The following is a 24,579-nucleotide window of genomic DNA, read 5'->3' on the forward strand; positions in this document are numbered from 1 at the left end:
TTAATTCCCATGTCCAGTCAGTGTTGAGTCTCTTAGTGTGGAAATCTGCTTCCACTACTTCATGTTCTTTAAGTCCTTATTTCAGATTTGAAAGATGAGCACCCCCATTCACAGCCCTTTACCTGTGTGTTTCCTTACAGAGCTGATATGACGTAATGCTGTTCTGTCACATCTTGTTGAGACAAATTTCTGAGGGGCAGATTTACAAGAAACACGCATCTCTGCATTATAGCAGAGATGCGCCAGTTTCCTTGCATCGTGCGAAAAGACCCTTCTGCCACCATGGAGTCGTCACATTTACAATGTGGCGCACCATGGCACAAGGATTGACAGATGCATCATGTATCTGTTGGGGCAAAGGTCACGTATTGCTGAAGTTTTGTTGCAAGCACAACGCAACTCCGGCAATGCTCTAGGAGGCCTATACTTATTGTGCTGCGTCCCTTCGTACACCTGCACCGAGCAGGCGTAGTGTTTTCACGCAGTGGTGTCCTAGAAGTGGCGCAGTGAAATCTTCTAGATTTCACAGTATCACTTCTATGTGGCTTTGTACGTGGGAACGCCCACCCTACATACTTTATACCTGACACAGATATAATGTGGCGCAGGGCTTTACAACATGACACATCTCCTTAGATGCGTCACGTTGTAAATGGGCGGCAATGTGGTGCATTGTTTACGTCACCGCTGCGTCACAAAAGTGACACAACGCGGCACAAAAGTGCTGCAAGATGCTCATAAATCTGCCCCTGAGTGTCTTTCAAATGCTGAGTAAGATGCTCTGACCCAGCTGGTTGAGCCAACACTTGTATTTCAGCATTCCCTTAAAAAGACTCCAAATTCATGAGTTTTTTTTTTTTATTATGAAAGAGTACTCTGATTTGTGCAATTACGTATTGATTATGCTTATATATTATTGTGATCTGCAATACGCATGGTACATAATTTTCTCTAACCTGTCTCTGTCTTGTAGTGAGAAGTGAGGTTTCAGGATGGCATCTTCTTCAAGTGGAGGTTCAGCTAAAGAACTAACTGGTAAGTATTAGAGCCAGTTTATTTGATTTTGCGGTTGGCTGGAGTCAGCGAGAGTCCTTCTGGGTCCAGATACTCAATAATTGCGTAGAAAGGCCATTAAAACTGAGCAGAGTTTTCAATGACTGGCCCAACAAGATGGAAACCAAGGTTTGAAGCTGCAGCAAAACGTCAGGAATCTTTGTCTTGCTGGTACAACAACCTCACAGTGTATATCATCTTGGGAAAAGGAGTCCCAGCTGCAGAAGCACCTTAAACCTTCTGAACCAGCTTCCACAACCAAGAGCAGGCCCTGCCTCTATGCCCATAACTATCACCTAAGTCTACCCTAGACGCCCTTCATACTCATTTTGGTGAATGGTATTAAAAAGTTTTAAAAAAAAGGTGAGCCTGCTGGGGCTATAAACTACTGAATATCAAGATCTAGTAGAAGTGGAAAGAGTAACAGGAGTCTCAGGGAACTGAGCCATGACAGTACTCTCCTTTCACAATTGCAGTCTTGGCTGTGGCATTTCTAGTTTCCGTGGATTTAGGATTTGGATCTTGAATACGCAGATATTTGGTGATACGCCAATTGTTACCTTCATCTTTGAAGATGTTGGCTATCTATGGTACATGGTTTACAAAAAAGGGGTGACCCTGTGTCCCTCAGAACCTGGGTATGCGTGGTTGAATATAAAGTGGTTCTGTCGGGTAGCAAAACATTTCTATATATAGATTGAACTGATTTCACCATTCTTTAAAGAAATGTTTTGCTACCCGACAGAACCACTTTATATTCAACCTATCTATGGTACATGGCTCAAGTAACCATGATGACTTTGTACTGTTGGTGCTGAAGTTGATTTATGGTAAAATATCTGGATCGTACCTGTATGTATGTATGTATGTATGTATGTTTGTATGTTTGTATGTATGGTTGTATTTACGTATTTACGTGGTATTTCTAAAGTGCAAACCAATCCAAAAGGCAGCAGAGCTCCGAGCAAGGTCAAAGACAAACATAGGGTCAATGAGCGATAGGAAAGGTAACTGGTTAGTGGACAGTAAATGCATTGTGATGCAATATACTTTAAAGTGGTGTGTCTACAACTCTTCCATAAATTGCAGCATCTTTGGGGCGATCCTGGTGGATATGGGGATTATTTTAGATCTTGGGTGAATAGATGGAAAAGGCCAGTTGCCTTTATTATCCTTTTTTTATATTCATATTCTGCAGTCTGATGGTGTCCTGGCTGCGGGATTGTGATACAAGCAATAAAAGAGTAACATTCCCAACACCAAATGACCAAATTATCATAGACAAATTCTACTAGCCACCAGATATTTCTCCGTTTTCCCTCCTGCTGAGAGTTAATCAACATAAATATTGCTCCAAACAGTGATTTAAACTTTCAGTCTGCCTATCTGTCTGTGGTTGATAATGATTAATTGGATGGGTACCCACTTCCATAACTTCAGAAAGACCAAAACTGTGATGGGAATTGTGACCTTTTCGCAGTGAATATTGCCATAGGTAACTACTTACAAGTACAAAATGTATTGCCTTAGTAGGGTGATCTGTAACAACAAATCTCTTGGTGTAGCCATTGAAAATGGTCAATTCCACTAGACCGTCCATCACAATTGGGTGCAAAGAATTAGGCGATATTGGTGTTGGCTGCAACAGACTTGTTGGCTTGATATGGGTGTTTTTCAACTGAGCACAAACAGCACAAGTAGCTATATAATTTATCATATATCTGGCGACAAGTAGGCAACTATAAATACCACCTTGTGGCCGCTGTAGCTTTCCTTACTAACATATGACTTGTTGTTTTGGAATTGTCTAACAAGATTTAAGTTGGTAAGTACTGAGTATGTTGCTGATATATTAGTCACTTTTCTCTGATCTGCCTGTTTTTTTATCTAATTAACTATTTGTGGCAATTAACTGTATGACATTTAAACTATTGCTGCTATAATATGACCCTTATCTCTTTTGGCTGTTTACTTCAAAGGTTGTTGGGTTTTCTCACTCACATCACCATACTCTGGTGCAGCATAACTAGATAGACACTATGTTTTCATTTTTTGCTCCGAATTTATTTTTAACCTGAAAACTCCACAGTTGTTATATGAAAAGTACAATTTTCCAGATGAGCATAGAGACTGTCCTGAAGTAAATGGTCCTCTTCAGAGTTGTAATAAATGAGGATGTCATCAATATAACCTATGCAGACTATAGGAGTCTACATATTACCTTGTTAATAAAGGACTGAAATGACGCCTAGGCATTGCAGAGGCCAAATCCCTCAGTTTAATAAATTGACCCCACAATTTCATTCAAAAAGCTTTTTTCCATACATCAACCCATTTCGATCACCCCATATGATATGCACCTCTGATGTCTATTACAGTAAGGATGGGTGCATCCCTTTCTTTATCTAGTAGGACCAGTATAATGGGCAATGAGTAACAATCCCATTTATGGCTCTGTATTCAGTGCATGTGTGCAGTACTTCGGTATGCAAAAGAGAGGAGAAGAAGCAGGAGATTTGGAATCACTGACAAAGTAATTTACTAGACTTTTGTCAAGATATTGTCTAAGATGCTGTGTTTCGAGCTCCCTTGAACCATAGAGCTGCAGCAAGGGATTGAAGCACCTGCTCCCATACTGATTTTATAATAATACTCCTGATGGGGAGGTAGGGTATAGTCATTTTTAATCACAGACTTCTCCAAACTCTTCATAACATAACATGATCTAAGGTCTGTCACATATCCTATTAAAGGAGTCAACAAGATTGTAGTCAGGGACTGGTTGTGTTTTTCTAGCTGTTGCCCTAGGCAACACAAGATAGAGTTGAAACTGGTGATCATTTAGTTATTTGCCAAATTGAAAGAGGTCTTTGTGACGTCGGCAATCTTGAGTTAGGGAATTACGAAGCCAGTGTAAGTTGTGTTAAAGAGGGGTGATGTGGTTGAATTTAGTGGCTGCAGAAATTAGTCTTGTGGCAGAGTGCTTCAAAAAGTTGAGGCGAGCCAAAGAGGGTCTGTTGATGCTTGTCAGAAATAAATTGCAGTAACTTAGCTGTGCTCTAGCAACATCTTAGATAACTGTGTGGAAAGCTCTAGGTTGCAGCAGGGGTTTTACTTTGTTTTCAAGGAGATGAGTATTGCTTTTTTAGGTCTCGGACCGTAGGCTGCGCTTGCGCAGTCTCGCTCCGAGATTTAATGTTTCTTAGTATGGGGGCTTGAACCTGCCCCTCTTCTCCATTGGCTGGCTTCCTAAACGGAGGCCAGCCATTGGAGGAGAGGGGCATCACTCCGTTCAATCCCCGTCTTTTTCGGATTCGGGGGCGTGTTTTTTTCACTTCTTTCTTGTTTTCTTTCTTTCCTCTTCCCATTGGCTGGAATTTTACCTTCCAGGCAATGGGAAGAGGAGAGAAAGAAAACCACGCCCCCGAATCCAAAAATTACGCTGGTTTCTCTGAGGCATTTCTGCCTCGCCTCGGAGAAACGTGGTGGTGTCATGGCGTAGTTTCGAGAGAGACACTCCAGACACTGCCTGCCACAGCCGCAAGAGCAAGGACGAAGAACCTACGGGATTCAGTCGAACAATACCAGAGAAAACAAAGACCTCGATTCTAGACATTTCTAGAACCAAGAAAAAGAAACAACAGCACCCCAACACATGGACTGTAAAGACCAAGGGTGATGCCCTACAACCCAACCTTAGCCCTGATGAAGACCGCACTACACTAGTAGTTCTAGTCCCAACAACAAGACGGTCGAAACGCGTTGGCATTATCTAGTGGATTGGAGACCTTTATGCTCAACTACCAAACTCACATGTATAAAAAAGAAAAAAGATTTATACCTTGAAGAGCATAATTTCGGACAGTAACATTCTCCTACACTATCTGGGACTATTGATTCTACCAAAAATCTGAGGGATACACCTCTACCCCAGATTCAAAGTTGGTTTAAGTATAGTAGGATGATTAGAAATGACCACAATATAATGAAGTGTACAGTCTAACCCTTTTCTTTTGATCGTTTTGCGAATGTATATATGTTTTGTTGTGTAAAGTCATATATGTTTTTTGTGATATCCAGTCGTGGCAACAACCACTATAATTTTTCTGTGTAAAAAAGGAGAGCCTTTGAAAAGAATGCGGATACCAATGTTAAATAATATAAAGAGAATCAAATGAACAATAACGCAGAGTCAATAAAAGGGACTTCTGTGTGAAAAAACTGAGTTTGTATCTATGGTGTCAGAGGTACTATTGTTGGTAAATATTGTCATGGCGTAGCTGGCTTGTTGCTTGTTTTCCTTTTCTTGTTTATTTATACGTTGGTCGGGTGAACTTACACTTTAATCACTTCGTTGTGCAACAGGCTGAAGTTTTGAACCCGCACTCTCCTCACACTAGGGACACAACTTATTTAGAGTTGCCTGCGGTGCTTCATCATCTTTTTCAAGCAGCACAATCGGTTTTAAATGAGAGGGGAATTAACGCTACAGCTGTAAACCAAAACCGGACCCGCCAGCAGCCCGACTTTGGAGCTCTCCGCATCAAGGAAGGAGGGGGGATTGTTTAATTGTGATCATAGATGTTTGCTGTCGTACAAGAGCTTTTTTTTTTTCTTTTCTTGTTTCATCATGTTGCTGCTTCCCCCAGCAGAGGAGCAGGGCTCGGCTTTTGAACTAATAACATTAAATAATTGCTCACACATGCCCCGGCTGAACGTCTAGGGATGTCCTGTGCTCAGCGCATGCATGCGAGCTCCCATAAGCCACCGCAGCCCCACACATGTCCCGGCTGAGTGTCTAGAGATGCCCTGTGCTCAGCGCACGCTAGCGCCCAGAAGTCTCTATAGCCCCACACATGCCCCAGCTGAGAGTCTAGAGATGTCCTGTGCTCAGCGCACGCGAGCGCCCAAAAGCCTCTATAGCCCCGCACATGCCCCGGCTGAGAGTCTAGAGATGTCCTGTGCTCAGCGCACGCGAGCGCCCAGAAGCCTCTATAGCCCCACACATGCCCAGCTGAGTGTCAAGAGATGCTCTGTGCTCAGCGCACGCGAGGGTTCGCGCCCAGAAGCCCCCCGCGCATCACCGTGTGTGTTTTCTGCAGGGATCGGATTTCCACAGCTCCCGGAGAGCAAAGTTCGGCAACGTGTTCAAGACCCACCTGCTGGGGAAGCCCGTGATTCGGGTGACGGGGGCGGAGAACGTCCACAGAATCCTGCTGGGGGAGCACTCCCTGGTGAGCAGCCAGTGGCCGCAGAGCACCCAGATCATCCTGGGACCACACACCCTGGTCAACTGCGTGGGAGAGGAGCACCGGCAGCAGAGGAAGGTGAGCGGCGAGGGGACCGCGCGTGCGCGTGTATTGTTTAATTGTGATCATAGATGTTTGCTGACGCACAAGTGCGTTTTTTTTTTCTTTTCTTGTTTCATCATAATGCTGCTTCCCCCAGCAGAGGAGCAGGGCTCGGCTTTTGAACTAATAACATTAAATAATTTCCAGGTGCAGCAGGGAGGAACCAAGGCGAGCCAGGCCGGCCTCTGCCCTCGAATCCTCGTGCAATGCTTCAACCCCCTTACTTGTGTTTGGGTTGAAAGGGGGCTGGCGTGGACTTCTCGGACACATGTCCACCTCTGCGCCTCAGGTTGTGTGAGAGCTTTCCCAGAGCGTTGTTAGCATGTTCAATTCTAGTTGAAGCTGGCACTCTATCAATTACTTAAATTTATCCGCACCTAAAATGTTCAAGTTTTTTTTGCTGTGTATTTATTTCGGATAGTTTTTTTCAATGAGAACTGCCTCTTGAACATTTTCCAATCTGCATCGATTTGTATCGACACCCCTCTGCTAAGTTCTGAATGTTTAATTTTGAGGTTATAGTGCCAAATCCAAAGTTAAAATGGGGCAAACGCTAGCGTGGTCAAGGGAGTGTTTTACACCCGCATCACCCCAGGGTTTTTAAAATGCAGACGATTGCTATTACATTTTTCATATTGGGTTAGTTCAAGCCAGCCAGAACTACAACACCCAGAATGCACTAGGTTGTGGCATACAATAAGTTGTACAGCGGTCTGGAATGGCTTCAATCCACCCTAGTTTGACGCAGCTCGCTTCTGGCGCGAGTTTGGAGACATTTGGGTATTCTGAATGGATTTTAGCTCTGATTCTTTCAGACCCCTGCACCGGTGAAACGTCACATCCGGTGTAGGGCGCAGGCCCGGACCCAGACTGACCCTTCCCCTCATTGAAAGAGGGCTGTCCTGGGTGAATGAAGTAAGGCACTCCCTCACGTAAGACTGATTGCAGGCAGGTTTGACTAATAAGTGGTTTGTCTACATTGGTCATGTATACAAACATTAAAACATTAATGAACCGCGGTGTGCATGAGACCAGCATCCATTCGAAGGATTTGTGATTCGTAATAATAATTAAATGTCTCACTCTAAATAGTAAAAGCCTGGACAGTGTGTACTACTTAATGGGGTTGCAACAGTCATGGTGGGATTTTAAAATGCCTGCTTTGAAAAAGCTTGTTTAACACTTGTTTTTCTTGCCTCCGTTCCCTGCTTCTGATCGTTTTTTTTCTTGCCTCTGTTCCCTGCTTCTGATCGTTTTTGTTCTTGCCTCTTTTCCCTGGAGCGTTACTGGGCAGAGATGGGCGTGTGGCTGACCTAGACTGAGGGATGTTTGTGTGTGTGTGACTCTGTGTATGTGTGTGTGTATGTGTTGGGCTCTGTGTGTGTGTTGGGCTCTGTGTGTGTATGTGTGTGTATGTGTGTGTGTGTGTGTGTGTTGGGCTGTGTGTGTGTGTGTGGCTCTGTGTGTGGGTGTGGCTCTGGCTGTCCGTGTGTGTCGCTCTGTCCGTGTGTGTGTGTGGCTCTGTCTGTATGTGTGTGTGGCTCTGTCTGAGTGTGTGTGTGGCTCTGTCTGTGTGTGTGTGTGGCTCTGTCTGTGTGTGTGTGTGGCTCCTTGTGTGTGTGTGGCTCTGTCTGTGTGTGTGTGGCTCTGTCTGTGTGTGTGTGGCTCTGTCTGTGTGGCTCTGTGTGTGGCTCTGTCTGTGTGTGCGCGGCTCTGTCTGTGTGTGTGTGTGTGTGTGTGACTGTGTGTGTGTGTGGCTCTGTCTGTCTGTGTGTGTGTGTGGCTCTGTCTGTCTGTGTGTGTGTGTGTGTGGCTCTGTCTGTCTGTGTGTGTTGCCATGTCTGTGTGTGTGGGTGGCTTTGTGTGTGTGGCTCTGTGTGGGTGAAAATGCAATAGGTCTTGCATTTGCGAGCGATTAAGCTATTGGAATGGTAAATGACAATGTCATTTATTTATATGTTTTAAAAAGAAAAACTTATATAAAAACAATGTCATGAACAATGCCAATAGCTCTAACTTTAACAATGCCGAGACCATTGCATTGTAAATGCTTGTCTTATTTACTTGTGCTGTTGATGTGCAATGAAATGGAAAGAATAGAGTCTAGCAAGATGTACAGTGACTTTACTTCAGAGCGCAGATAGGGGAAACACATAAACCGTTCCGAATGTCAATTGTAGTTGAATTAGAATTCATGTTTGTGGAGAAAGAGTATTAATTTTATATTGTCTGGATTGTTTTGAAACATTGTTACACTCCATGTCATGTGTTCAGCTCTAGTGAAAGAGCAGTAGCTCAAACAAAGAGTATGGTTAGCTGATGCCTTTCTTGAAATAAATCATATTCTCTGCAAGAATAATGTAATTTCAACATTCACCATGGATTCTGAAACAACAAATGTGGAAGGTTTCCTTATCACGTGATTGGTCTGTGTTGATACACAAGGTAGTTCACTAAACTTTAACTGGCGAATTTCAGTGTTTTGTTTGTTTTTATAATGTTAGTTTTTATATCCTTTCAGCATCTAACTGCAATGTCACTTTAACATGTGTTTTATTGAGTGAACTTCACTTTTTTTCAATGCAACCTTAGATTTTATTACTATAATCAATCAATCAACCAATTACACAGTCAGGTGTTTGTATAGTGCGGCTACTCACCCGTGAGGGTCTCGAGGCGCTGACTAACTAACCTAACTATAACGTCACTTTAACTTTTTTTTTGTTTCAGTGAATTTCTGTGTTTTTTTTAATCCTATTCAAATATGAGCATACACCCAATCACTTCGGGCAGCCTGCTGCCAAACCACCCTGCACTCTTATGTGGTCCTGTAATGGCTGCCACAACATTTTCTCCATGTTGTAGCCAGCCAATCAGGTTCCACCCATCCATTCATATGGGCCAATAAGGGCATACCTTGGCACCAACAGTCAGGATATCCCTAACCTTGTATCAGCATTACTCACTTCATGCATACCTGAGCACTTTTTTATAAGCTCATTTCTTTTTAAACGACTAAACCAATTAATACCAAATTACAAAAAAACACGTTTTTTGAGTGAAGTTCTAACTTTTTTCAAGATGTAGTATAATGCCATTCAGCCATTTTTTTCTGTATCAGAAAGCAAAGTTTTTTGTAGTAATTATTATAGTGAAATCACAGTTTTTGAACCCTCTCCCTTTTTCTGGATGGCTGCGAGCAGAACTTTCCATGACAAAACCAAAGATGCTGAACTTTTTATTTTGAAGATTTTGTGCAGATGTGGCAAACAGCATCAAAGTTATTAAAGAAGGGAATATTCTTTTCGTATGTAAACTCTGAGCTACCTATACCTTTATAACTACACAGTGGTGACCACGTGTTACATAATTATCACCACTGAGTAGTTATTGTTAGGACCACGTTTCCATGGGAAAAGCAGTTTTTGGGAGATAAAATTGACATAGTTTAACGAATCTTCACAAACCTTTAAAAGAAAAATTAATCCCCCTCATCACCATCTTGGAAAGTTTAGGGATGAGGGGGATTAAAAGGCTGAGAAGAAGGAGGGGCCCAAAACATGTTTTCCCCATGCAATTTTCCATGGGAAAATTGAACAGCTATGCTGCAAAAACAGCTGAATGGAATTACACCAAATTTGGCGGACAGCTAGGTCTTTGTCCAGAAAGTATCTCTTTTGCAATTTGGTGTAAATCCGTTCAGTAGTTTCTGAGAACACAAAGTTCATAATGTATGCTTATCCCACGCTGTGGATGATCTGTGAAGTCGATAGATCTAAATATAAGATTTGCTTTTCTGCCACAAAATCAACACAAGATGCTGTGGCATCCATTTTTGGACTAGGTGACTCAGTCCCCCACTGTCCTGAAAAAAAAGTCTTAAAAACATATACAGCCTGATTCATCAAGCCGAAATCGGCTCGCAAAGGGCCAGATTCTGAGAATCTGGCCCTTTGCCAGCGCTATTTTTGCATTTGGGATTCATCATCCCAAATGCAAAAATCGGTAATAGCTATTTCGCTATTTTGCGAGGAATTACATTTAAGGAATCTCTATTTGAGATTCCTTAAATGCAATTCATCATCCATTTAAAAATTGCGAATTCGCAATTTCGGCCCGCTATTTACCGCGAGGTCAAACCTCGTGGTAAATAGCGAAAACTTAGAAAAATGCTTTTAAAAGCATTTTTCTAAGTTGCATGTTGCACACACACATGTCCTTTGCACATGTGTGTGCGCAACACCTGTTTCAATTTGCATTTAAGGGGTGCTACAGGGTGTCCTTTGGACACCCCTGGAACCCTTTAAATCACTATCTTATTTGCGATTAGCTAATTGCTAATCGCAAATAAGGAATACTCCCCATTCATTCCTATGGGCCTTTTGGCCCATAGGAATGAATGGGGAGTTATTCCTTATTTGCGATTAGCAATTTGCTAATCGCAAATAAGGAATGTGTAGGAATCGAATTTCTTTATGCAATTCCTACATGAATCCCGTTTTGCAAGTCCTTAATAGCGATTCGTTATGAATCGCTATTAGGGGCTCGCAAAACGGGAGATTGATGAATCAGGCTGATAGGGGTGGGGTTGGGATGCCCTGTTCGAGGCATGTGGGCTGCTGAATTCATATCTATAGCATAGATCGCCGCCTAGTGTTGGGTCCGGATGATTGCACATTGTTGTCCTGGAAGAGTCTTCGAAGTATCACGAGATAGGTGGCTCCTCCCCTGGACTACAGTGCGCATGGGCATCGACTCCATCCCCAGATTGTTTTTTTCTGCCATTGGGTTCGGATGTCCTTTCGTTATATCCAGTCGGAATCAACTAAAAAACTTTTCTATACGTCCGTATTGTTTGCGTTCGGTGCCCCGGTTCGGTTCCGACTCAGCCGAGTCGGTTTTCCAGGGAGTCGCGTGACTCTTGGGTGATCGAGGCCCAGTCGACGCAGCAAGACCATCGACGACGAGACATGGAACGGAGCCCGTTCAAGAAGTGTCCTGTGTGTTGATCCAAGTACCCACACATCGACGTCCACCCGGTGTCCAACAAGTGCCTGTCTCCGGACCACAATGAAGCAAGCTGCACGGCTTGTTCGAAGTTTCGTTCGACGAAGATTCTTTGGCTTCGGCGCGTGGCGCGCATGGCGGCCCGGCAGTCGGCCCCGGCACCGGTGGACATCTTCGAAGATGAAGAAGCAGGCGAACAAGAGGTTCAAATGCAGATTTCACCTCCAACGGTAGACGTCGAATGCGGATACGACGCGGATGTTCGAAGGCCTCGATGTTGAAGAAGTCGTCCAAGAGGTAGGAGACGACGATGAGGCCTATGGGGCCATGGAAGATAGCTCAGAGGAAGAGCTATGCCCCGTTCGAACATTAACCAAGGCTCAGGTCAAGGGATCGCCACTCGGCCTTACCCAAGACCCTATACCAGCATCCACGGCCCTGCCTTCTGGCCCGGCCACGGACACTTCGGTGGAGCCGCCATTGTCGAAAACAAAACCAAAACTGAAACCATCGGTGTCGACGACAACAACAAACATGGCCGAGGCGCCATCGACGCCGAAGACGTCTGCTCCCCCATCGACGCAGTCTTCTTCCGAGGTGTCGAAGCGGTCGGCGCCGACGAAAGCTGTCGACACGGTCAAGGTGACGAAAGGGGTCAAGGTCGTCGAGACGAAGCTAAAGAAGGCCGCCGACTCGGAGCCCAGAAAGACCGTCGAGCCGAAGCCAAAGAAGGCCATCGAGCCAACATCAAGCAAGGGCGTCGAACCGAAGACCGGGACCCCGATGCCAGTGGTCAAGGCCGCCGATCCAAAGCAGTCGCCGGCCGCGTCTACAGCCAAGGCCAAGGATCGTGGCGCGCCTAAGCAGGATGCTCCGGCGCCTCGCACAGAGAAGCAAAGGTCAACGGCGCTCGGGTCTTCCCCTGGGGGTGGACAGAAGTCGACTGTCGGGTTAACGAAGCCGTCCGCTTCCTTTACGAAGCAGGTCTCGGACTCCCTCAAGCGGATTAGAGACAAGGCTTCATCGTTGGATCCGAAGACGCCTTCCGCCTCGAAGACCGTTGGCTCGACGCCGCAAACTTCGACGCCGATCCTCTTCACGTTGCCGCCGAAGGTGGCGCCGAAGGCCTTCGCACCCCGTTCGGTGCACAAAGACTCTGGGGTATCGACGCCGACTCAACCGGCTGGGAGTATGCTGCCTCAACAACACTTGCTAGAGGAGCAGACAGAGCATTTTATCGATGCCGACACCGGAAAGCTAACGCTTTACAAAAGGAAAGTCACGGCAACGCAGCCTTTGGAGTCGTACACCATCCCTCTAAAGCGCAAACGGCCTGCTCAGGATTCCATGGTCTTGGTTGAACCACTTGTTCCACAGTCCCACAGAATTGCGACACCCTCACCCACTTATTCTGAGGGAGAGGATGCAGGAGAGCAGGAAGATGAATATAACTTCCCAGCCAACACAGAGCCTGATGAGCAACAGGACTCCTGGGTAGAAGCTGGTGACCAAGGAGATCAGCACACAGTCTATGACCCTCAAGTGTACAATGTTAAAACTTCTCCCGCAGAGGATTCTGCGGCATTTAATGCCTTAATTGAAAGAGCAGCCAAAAACCACGATGTGGAGCTACATGCTGACCCTGTGGATGTGGACTTTCTATTTGACACTTTTTCAACAGCTGAAAAGACTGTCAAGACTCTTCCTATGCTGAAGGGGGTCCTTAAACATGCTGCGGACATCTTCAAGGAATCTACACGGTCCAGGGTGGTCAACCCTAGAATCGAGAAAAAATACAGAGCGGCACCTGGCGATCCTACCTATATCAAGGGCCAGTTGCCATTGGACTCTTTGGTGGTTTCCAATGCCCGCAAGAGGGCAAATTCGCAGACCACCGGTGATGCTCCTCCTCCGGACAAAGAGTCAAAAGTGCTGGAAGGCATCTGGAAAAAGGGTGGCAGCTCAAGCGGCCAATATCTGACGCATATCAAACACGCTGGCGCTATTGGCACGTTACGACAGGGCACACTACGACACACTAGAGACCCTATTACAACATCTGCCAGACCAGTATAAAGAGGCAGGGGAGATGCTTATCCAAGAAGGGAAGCTCATCACTAACGCTTCCATTAAGTGCGCCCTAGACGTTGCGGACACTGCCGCCAGAGCAATAAATACCAGTGTAATGCTTAGACGGCAAGCATGGCTCAGAATCTCAGGTTTTAAACCAGAAATCCAAACCACCATCCTTAACCAGCCGGTAAACCCTGACAGGTTATTTGGTCCAGAGGTGGATACCACCCTGGAGAAAATAAAGAAAGATACTGAGACTGCCAAGTCCATGGGCGCTCTCCAGTCCCAACAGTTTCGAGGGAACACTTTTCGTCGCTCAGGCAATCGAGGTGTTAACAGAGGACAGATGTCACAGCAGACACAGTTCAATAAAGGTGAGGCGCAATCTTCGTACACCAAGCAGAGTAGAGGAGGATATCGGGGCAACAGCACCAAAGGCAGAGGCTGAGGCAACAACAACTCCCGTTCCTCTGCCGCCAACAAACAGTGACTCCCTGTCACTGCCCCCGACCATCCAACACCTGTCGGGGGGAGACTCCAGCAGTTCCTGCCAGTCTGGAAATCCATCACCACAGACAGGTGGGTCAGGAAACGTATCCAGTTCGGCTATTGTTTGGAGCTAACATCCACTACACCCAACATACCACCAAAGCACCGTCCTATGTCAGCAGAGCATTTGCACTTATTGCAGCAGGCGGTTCTTGTCATGCTGCAAAAAGGCGCAATAGAGCTCGTGCCAGTGGAGGAAGAAGGCACAGGGGTGTACTCCCTGTACTTCTTAATCCCAAAGAAGGACGGGTCCCTCAGACCTATTCTGGACCTGAGGCCCCTAAACCAGTACATTCTCTCAGAACACTTCCACATGCTAACACTGCAGCAGGTTCTTCCATTACTCAATCAGGGAGACTTTCTCGCAACCTTGGATCTCAAGGATGCTTACTTTCACATCCCACTCCACCCATCCCACAGGAAATACCTCAGGTTCACTATACAAAACAGGCATTACCAATTCAAGGTCCTTCCTTTCGGAGTGACCACAGCCCCCAGGGTGTTCACGAAATGTCTGGCAACAGTGGTGGCGCACCTCAGGAGGCAAAACATCCACGTCTATCCTTATCTGGATGACTGGCTGGTTCAAGCAAAGTCAGCCCAGCAGTGTGCCGCCGACATGTCCCACACCATTCATCTCCTTCACGGTCTGGGCTTCTCGCTAAACTATCCAAAGTCGCACCTTCAGCCAGCACATGTGCGGCAGTATCTGGGTGCGACGATAGATACTCTAGCAGCCACGGCTCAGCCGAATTCAGTGAGGATCGACAACATCCAGTCGCTCATCCAAAAGTTCAGACCGCAACACTCACTTCCAGCGAGAGTGTTCATGCAGTTGATAGGCATGATGGCCTCCTGCATCTTCATAGTCCCGCACGCCAGGTTGCATATGCGTCCGCTCCAGGAATGCTTGGCACATCAGTGGACTCAGGCTCCCGGACAGTTGAACAACCTAGTGTTGGTGACCGGTCGGGCATACAATTCTCTGCATTGGTGGAATCCACACAACCTTTGCAAGGGCCGACCGTGCCAAGAGCCTGTGCCACAGATTATCCTAACGATGGACGCATCTCTCCAGGGATGGGGAGCTCATGTGCTCCACTACACAGTGCAGGGACTATGGACGACGCAGCAAAAGAAGATGCACATCAACTACCTAGAACTCATGGCAATCTTCATGGCATTGAAGTCCTTCAAAGTACATCTGTGCAACAAGGTCGTGTTGATCCGGACGGACAACATGACGGCCATGTACTACATTCAGAAGCAGGGAGGTACACACTCTCCACAGTTGTCTCATCTGGCTCAGAGCATGTGGAAGTGGGCCATTCAGAGGAACATCTTCCTCATGGCGGAACACCTCCCGGGCAAGGACAATCAGATGGCGGATCTGCTCAGCAGGTACAGCCACCAGATGCACGAGTGGGAGATACATCCATCAGTACTCCACCTGTACTTCCAGCAGTTGGGTCATCCAGAGATAGACCTGTTTGCCACAAGGGAAAACGCAAAATGCCAAAGCTTTGCCGCCACGTTCCCTCACCCACAGTCGCAGGGCAATGCGATATGGATGAACTGGTCAGGCAAATTTGCGTACGCTTTTCCCCCAGCGCCTCTCATTCCGCTGGTGGCAAGAAAGCTAAAGCAACACTCGATGACGCTCATCCTAGTTGCTCCAACGTGGGCACGCCAACCATGGTACACCACGTTTCTAGAACTCTCCGTGGTACCGCATCAAAGGCTGCACCTCACACCCAGGCTCTTGACGCAGAACCATGGCGACATTCAGCATCCAGATCCGCAACAGCTCAATCTGGCGATCTGGCTCCTGAGGTCTTAGAGTTTGGCTACCTTGATTTGCCACCTGAATGCATGGACATCATCTGGGAGGCAAGAAAGCCCACTACCAGAGCTTGCTATGCAGCAAAATGGAAGCGGTTTGTCATTTACTGTACTGAGCACAATATCAACCCGCTAGATGCATCCATTCCTAATATCATCTGCTATTTGTTACATCTTTACAAATGCAATCTAGCATATGCTTCCATTCGGATACACTTATCCGCCATAGCGGCTTATCTTCAAAATTGGCAGCATCTCTCTGTTTTCAGGGTGCCTGCCATTAAAGCTTTTCTAGAAGGGCTGAAGCGGGTCATCCCTCCCAGGACCCCACCAGCTCCTGTGTGGAACCTCAATGTGGTCCTCACCAGATTGATGGGCCCACCTTTTGAGCCTCTCCATTCATGTGAGATTCAGTTCTTAACATGGAAGGTGGCTTTTCTCATTGCCATCACCTCTCTACGGCATGTTAGTGAGCTACAGGCGCTCACAGTACAAGAGCCATTTATCCAAATTCATTCAAACAGGGTGGTGCTGCGCACTAACCCTAAGTTTCTTCCTAAAGTGGTGTCGCAGTTTCATGTTAATCAAACCATCGAACTGCCCGCATTCTTTCAGAACCCTGAGACAGTTGCGGAAAGAATGCTCCACACGCTTGTTGTCAAAAGAGCGTTAATGTACTACATTGACAGAACCAAAGACTTTAGAAAGACGCGACAGCTTTTTGTTGCCTTCTCAGCCCAGCATAAAAGCAACCCCATTTCCAAAGCAGGTATAGCCAGGTGGATCGTTAAGTGTATTCAGATTTGCTATCACAAGGCTAAGCGCACCTTAACGGTCCCCCCCAGAGCCCACTCCACACGCAAGTTGGAGGCCTCCATGGCTTTCCTTGGTAATATCCCTTTGGAAGATATTTGTAGAGCAGCCACATGGTCTACACCACATACCTTTACTAAACATTACTGTGTAGACGTGCACTCCAAGCAGCAGGCAGCTGTAGGGCAGGCTATTCTTAAGACACTATTTCAGACTTCTGCAGCTGGCACAGGCGGCCGCCGTTAATGGAGGGACTGCTATGTATTCTATGCTATAGATATGAATTCAGCAGCCCACATGCCTCGAACTGAATATGCTACTTACCAGTATGCATCTGTTCTTGGCATGTAGGGCTGCTGACATTCCCCTCCTCCCCGGCACCTGTTGCGGCTGCAGACATTTACACTTACTCTTAGCATGGCCATCGCTCACACTGTTACACTCCATCTTCGCCACAATGGCTAAAAACAATCTGGGGATGGAGTCGATGCCCATGCGCACTGTAGTCCAGGGGAGGAGCCACCTATCTCGTGATACTTCGAAGACTCTTCCAGGACAACAATGTGCAATCATCCGGACCCAACACTAGGCGGCGATCTATGCTATAGATATGAATGTCAGCAGCCCTACATGCCAAGAACAGATGCATACTGGTAAGTAGCATATTCATTCCTACCTAGGCCTGGTAGGGTATACCCAAATGGGGCATATCCACTGAGGATCCACTACACCAATATTAAGAAAAATGGCAGTCTCTTTAAAAAAATAACCCTCCCCAGGATGGGCCAGGGTCCGGGGGGATGGGTATTGTATTTTTTTGTTAGGCGACATGTGGCCCCCTCCCCGGGCTTTCCGTGGGAGCCAAGGACCCCACTCCTTGGGCTGATTGTTTTATCATGGGGGCGTGCTTCACCCTCCCCAGACTTAAACCTTGTGGACCCCATCTGCTGGGGCATAATCAAATCAGTGTCCCAAGGACCCAATCTCATGACACTGTTGTGTTTTGTACCTGTGAGAGTGTGGGAAGGGAATACAAACTTAATTCCCTGTCCACATTATTCTGGGCAGGGAACATAAGTTTGCTACTGCTCGGCTGAAGCACAGAAAAAAGCTGCTCCTGGCAGGGTGGAAGCAAAGTAATCGAGCCAGCTGCACCTGGCACCGAGGATGGGTGCTGGCTGGGGAGCTGCCGTGGGATGTGGGGGCATTTTGGCTCCCCCACCAGCCCCATTGCTTTCCCTTGTGGATGTCAAGGTAGTCACAGCGGCACTAACATTCAAATAATAATTGTCTCCTATCCCCACCCACAATGGATGCTGGCTGCGGAGCCTGCAGAGGGCTTTGGACTATCCCCATGACCCCAAATGATTTCCTTTGGTGTGGGTTCCCTGCACCAGCACACACTTTCAAATAATAGCCTGCCTCCCACCGGTGCCCAAAATGAGTGCTGGCTTAGCAGCCGGCAGTGGCCACCTGGGCATTAGTGCTCCACTGCGGCCCAAAACTTAATATAAAAATATATGAGCAGTTGTGGAAAATTATATCTTTTTTCTTCCTGGTGGCATCCCTAGAAGGGGCAACGGCACCAACAACCTTATTGTTTTTAGTTGTGAAGATCTGCAGGGAGTCAGCATCCCGCAGCAACATTAAAAGACCCCTCAAAGTAAGGCTTCTTAATCATTGAATCAATGGCCCCCAGACTAGCTGATTTTCCCAATCAATTGATTGATTAAAAAATTACTATTTTGTAAAATTGTTCTGTCTTACTTAATTTATAGATTTTCCTCCAACATATTGGTGTGACCAGCCAGGACCTCTGCGTGACTTCACCGACTGCCAGCCCAGAATACTGCCTGTCCCCCAAGAAGTGACTTGCACACTTTTGGAAGGTAATAGAGAAACTGCCATTCAATGAAACTCTCTACATGTTTAAGGAGCAGGGAGGACTCGGTGTTTGGCATTTTTAAGGTGGGAACAGTACGAAGTCTGTTCCTTTTCATATGTAAAGATATTAACAATTTTCACACTAAAAATAAATGTTATTGTTCACATGCAAGATTGAGAATTGACATAATATTAAGGGACCTCAGTGGTAAGACCCAGTGGCGTAGCAAGTGGGGGCGGAGGGGGCGGTTCGTCGCAGGCGGCTCGATTTTTGGGGGCAGCAAACCGCCCGCTCTTACTTTCTTACTTGAGTTTGCCGCAGGGGTGGCAAACGCAGGAAATCTCTGCAACCCCCCTCACCCTCCCGCTCTTCAGCGCGGCTGCTGGTCGGTAACGGCAGGAACCGACCCAGGCAGCCATGTACCTAGCTATGCCACTGGCAAGACCACCAAATACAAGGGACTCAACTAAATAGTTGAAAATGGTCAAGGCAGAACAGGGTTTGAGGCAGAGTTATCAGTGTATGTTCTGCAAAATAGTGAAAAGCTGTCCTCTCTATGAATCTAGAGGAAAGTGACCAGTAATGCTTTGTTTGCCTTAATATGTAATGCAAACCGAGGAGCTGCATTGTGGATTGTCTGCAGTATTTTAAGCATGGATATGTTAATATTTAAGTACAGAGAATTGCAGTACTCAATGCATAAAATAATAAGCGCAATGTCAACGTCAACTCTGAGTTCAGTTGAAATAAAAGGAAAGACATTTCTTAGAGTTTTGATGAGGCAAAAACAAGAGCTCACCGTCCATTTCACCTAAATGTTGAAGGAAAGAGAGGTGTCAAAGAACACCCCTACATTTTTTAACTCCGTAACAGTAAAAGGTAAAGGGCTGCAAGACTCTGGCCACAACAATTGAGACCATACCAAATCAGGATTTCTGTCTTATTGGCATTCAATTTATGTCAATTCTCCTTTTTCAGTTATTAATGTTGATAATACAGTGTTTAAACCTCTCAGCCACCTCTGGAATATTGTTGAATACGGATGCAAACATTTGTGTATCTTCTGCATACAAAAGTATACTGAAGCGGAAAGTCCTCATCAACTTGGCCAAAGGGCCCACATAAAAGTTGAGCAGAGTCAGGCTGAGAGAGGACCTCTTCAGCACCGCACAGGGTAGCTGTAAATGGCTTACTTTACACTGATCATATCTCCTAAAGTGAGATAGGTTAGTGAGAAAGAGCTCCAACAGGGTCCGAGTGATGTCCCTCAACCCCGCTTGGCAAGTCTGTAAACCAAGCGGGAGGGAGGGCACTGTGTCAAACGCCGCCTTAGTCTGTAATTTACAACTGATGCAGTAATGATTTGGTTGCCTTAGTATGAAATTTAGTATTGCTTCATATGTACATGCATGTATAAGTTAGAAATGTTGCCACATAATAATGTTAGTGTATAAGCTTATGCTATTTGGTGTATATTTTAGGAATAAGTATTAGATTTCCTATTGTAATGAGGAATAAGTTACAATAATATACATTATCCCCGAATTAATTATGCATTTTTAAAAAGGTCAGGCGGTCGCCCTCTCCAATGGAACTTACCTCAGTAGACCAGTAATATCAATACCATTGAATATTAGAAATTTATGAACGCCTAGGTATTGATAGTAAATCCCTTCTAGGCCTTAATATAACCTACATTGACATACCAGAAGTACTCCTATCACAAAATTTAAAAAATCACCATCCAAAGACCTAATGCAAGACCATTGCCCTCCATGGTAGAAGTAGTGTATTAGCCTCATGAACCCATAATAACTACTAACTATTATCCCCAGTATGGAACTATAGAGCCTCGTGATAAGAGGCTAGGAGAATTATCAAACAAACAGACAGAAGAAGAATTATCAGCTACTATAAATAAGAAAATAATTTACTACATTTCAGGTAACCTTCATATACTACAAAGCCTGTTGCAGTTGTTTTCCCAAGAGTAAAGCTTCCTCAAGAAGTCCTCTACAAAGAATTCACCAATCCCCCAGGTGTAGTGAGGGAAGTGGCCTAAGGATAATATATCATAATCATTAAGAACAAACAGTGGAAAATTGGCCAAAAATATGAGACCTCCACATGAACAAATATAGGCACAGAGAGCAACACAGCAAAACATAAAATAATATTTTTCGCATAATCTGAAGGAAGGAATAAAAACATCTTGGAAGGGGGGAAATACTCTTCCTGATGGAGCATAGTACACAGTGAATAAATATTTATGATGCTATTCAGGTAAATTGTTCATATGTGAAACTGGTGCCACGTTGTGGCCGACAGCTGAACATATTGAAGTCACAGCAACATTTCAGTGGAACCATGGGTTCAGTTGCATGAGTTCCCCGAAATAAGAACAGACTCATACTTAGGGGCCGATTACGATCTTGCTAGGAAAGCCCTCCATACGACTCGGTTACGGAGGGCTTTCTGAGTGAATCGTGCTCCAGGATTCCAAGCAACCGATTCTGATACATCCAGACTTGGTTCGCTTGGACTAACATTGAAGTCTATGGCAGCCTATATTCTGTATACGTACACAGGCTCCCATAGCAAAAAGGGGTGAGTGGTGAAAACCTGCACCCTTTGGCAGGCACCCAATGGTGCCCACCACACCACACATGCAAGGAAGGGGGGACCTATGGGTACCCCCAAGGGACTGATACGGAGGGCCCAGGCTGAAGGGGGGCCTGCTACGGGCCCCTGAACTCTGATTCCCACAGATGTTTTATCTCTGCAAAACCAAGTCGATATGGTTGTCCAAATCGTGTATCATACTCGCTCATTTGGAAACCGGCTCCAATGCGCGGCAGGATTCAGCTACGAACAAGTCGAACTGACAGGATCGGGTTCAGAAACGATTCGGACGATGTGGACGAGATCTTCTCATCGTACTTGGTCGTTCAGAACGGGGGACGATTCAGTCGGGAACAAGGGCTCCAGATCGGTTTCTCCAATTCTGAATCTGATTCGGAATTGCAGATTCTTAGTGAGATCGTAATCGGCCCCTAAGTGTTAGACCTCCTACTGTATGCATTTATTAGCGACCTCCCAGTGTGGAATTTAGGATCTGAGTAGCTTATAGTCACCAAAAACAGTAAGATATGTGTTTAGTGGCATGTGTGGCTGTATATACACATTCTTAGTATACGTCCGCTATCTAGTGTTGGGCCTGGAAGTGTGCACATTGTTTTTCCTTGAAGATGTCTTTCCAGTCAAGAGGTAGAGTGACTCGTCCTCTGGCTTGCAGTGCGCATGGTCATCAACTCCATTGTTAGATTGTTTTTCCCGCTGTCGCAATCGGTCATGTGCTCCTCTTTTGCAGTCAACAATGTCATTAGGATACTTTTCTAATGCTGTTGGTATTGCTTGTGATCGAGATTCAATCGCTCTTTAGATGCTGACTTTTATAATACCTATTCCATCGCGCCCTTTGAGGCATTCGCCCTTCGGGACGTACATTCTCTTCTACGTTTTCTATAATAAAATGACTAAAACGTGATAGAACGTACACCTTTTACATTTTGTTCTTCCTGCCATTCTAAATTTCTGCATACAGATTTATACAAGGTGTGTAATTCCTGCCTGCCTCCTGATCATCAGGAACAAACCCGTGAGGCCTGCAAATCATTCCGATAAAAGAAAACTGTACAAGATCATAAAGCCAGAAGAGTGCAAATGTATGGCTGTAGTATCAACGGGACACAGGAAATTTTTGGTTCGGAGGAGCCGGAAGCAAAATTGGAGGCACATCTGTCAGCTGTAGACGAGGTTAATTTCTCTTTAGAACCCCGTTCCGATTCAGAAGAAGAACAAGATACCTTTACATCTGGGTAACAACCTGTGAGTAAATTGTCTAATCTAAAACTTCAGTCATTATATAAGTCTGCTATTGGGCCTCTACTGCCTTCAGGCCATGGCCGGCACCGACCGGCTGATTCCGGAACGTCTGGCCTCAGCTCAGCTCCGAACAAAGAGCCTTAAATCCTCGGTCCAAAACAGTCTACCTCCGATTGCTCAGTCTCAGCACTTAAACATTCAAAAGCAGATATGTCTACATCTTCAGAACCAAAACTCTTGGATCTAAAAAAGCACTCAAACTCGGCATCTTAAGCCAAAGTTTCAGAATCAAAACAATCAGTGAAAAAATATTTTCGGAGCCTAAAACAAATTCAGTTGTGCATTCTCCACAGACTGTACAACCAGTACTTGAGAAATTTGATCAAGCAACTGGCTTCTCAACAGAATCACTTAGTGATCCATCTTGATACAGGACGAATATTCACCAGGCCCCCTCAAAGCAAGCACACATGCTAAAAGATAATGATATTGTCAAGAGACAATAGACATTCCTACAAAAACAAAGAAAAAACCAGGATAAAGCCACCAGTCCACTTCACTTTAGCTCTCCTCCACTACAACACGACCAAACTTCATCACCACAAAACTCTACGGTTCATGAACACATACATTCGCCAGAGGAAATATTATATTATTTTACGGGGGATGAAGATGGGAGGGATGATAATCAACATCACCACGGGATAACTGGGATACATTTGATATTGATCCACTAGATAACAAAGATCTGGATATTTATCCATCTAAACCCTCTCCACTAGATGATACCACCACATATCATGACCTTATCAGAAGGGCAGCTACTTTCCATAAGGTTACCATTAGATCCTGAGGAATTGGAGGATGATGTTTTATTTGAATCTCTTTCCTCAACACAAAGAATCTACACAATATCTTCCTATGTTAAAAGGGATGCTTAGGCAGATCTAGAATTACCACTCCTAGAGTTGATAAATAATATAAGCCTTATCCAGCAGACCAGACTGATAATATACTGACCCGGAGGCCAGACCATCGACAGAGATACAGGCATACATAATACATTTCTGTAAGAAGAGACAGGAAAAGGAAAAAAGTGAGAAAGTTGAAGTAGAGAAAGCAGCAGCGAAATTGGTCCAGCAGAAGTTGGCCAAGAAAACATAGGGAGGAATTGCCACTGTGACCACACAGTTAGCTGCAGTGTCCCTGGGTATGCCCTCTCCGGGCATCCTGATGCCACGCAACCAGTATGCCAGAGAAACAATAACAGGAATAATGGAAGAGGAGGTTGTGCTAGGACATTTCATTCAAGATTGTAGGTTCAAAAAGGAAGATGAGCTTGGGTTCACATATGGCCAATAAATAGCAGCAACTAATGGTATTGTGGTATAACCTGCCATGAGTCCCCAGGTGATGTACCTTCTGCAGCCTCAAATACAATTGACCCCTCAATCACAGATACAGCCCCAGCAGTTACAGCAACCCATGCCTCAAAGACAGTACGGGCCACAGCAGACAGTGCAGACCACTTTGCAGCACCAGAACTCACAAGGTGAGGTAACTTTCAGGGGGAGGGACCCATTCCCCTAAAGTTTCATGGCAGGACATGCCTAATGAAGGTGAAGGTGTATTCCCCTGCAACATCCCAATTTACCCCATCAACAACGCTATGGCAATTTGTGGTGTATGATTCAAAACCTGGACCTCTTTAATGACACAGTGATACCAGATTTCCTATAGTGCCTGGCCCTTCTGCCATCCTCACCAATGTACCCCAAGGTGCTAAATACTCTTCAGTCATAGACTTGAAGAATGCATTCTTTAGCATTCCCCTCACCCAGACAGTCACCTTTTCACTGCATTTTCCTATTGCAGTTCTCAGTACCGCCATTCTTGATTACCTCAAGGGTGCTCTGAGTCCGTAGCATCTTTAATAGGACCATCAAGAATTATCTCACTAATTGTCAATGTGACAGCACAGCGTTGCAGTCTGTCACTGAACTACTGATCTGTAGTCCGACAGAAAAGCAGTTTAGCAAAGACACCGTGTCCCTGTTGTGCACCCTTGCTTGACGAGGATACAAGGTGGACAGGGGCAAATTACAGTACTGTCAAGAAGAA

The 24,579-nt window shown here is 45.5% G+C and overlaps 1 protein-coding gene across 2 annotated transcripts in view; it reads left to right on the forward strand.

The window, feature by feature from the left end:
* LOC144766880 (up-regulator of cell proliferation-like) overlaps positions 1-24,579 on the forward strand; it is a 198,895-nt gene that overhangs the window by 96,457 nt on the left and 77,859 nt on the right. For both annotated transcript variants that reach the window (XR_013597963.1, XM_078650590.1), the window contains exons 2-3: positions 974-1,035; positions 18,467-18,577. Coding sequence is in view for 1 of the 2 variants with exons in the window: in XM_078650590.1 (XP_078506716.1) it covers positions 993-1,035; positions 18,467-18,577 (154 nt within the window). In the remaining variant the exon portion in view is untranslated. The remainder of the gene's footprint in view (positions 1-973; positions 1,036-18,466; positions 18,578-24,579) is intronic.

Source organism: Lissotriton helveticus, chromosome 7 (assembly GCF_964261635.1).
Source record: "Lissotriton helveticus chromosome 7, aLisHel1.1, whole genome shotgun sequence".
Taxonomy (NCBI): Eukaryota; Metazoa; Chordata; class Amphibia; order Caudata; family Salamandridae; genus Lissotriton; species Lissotriton helveticus.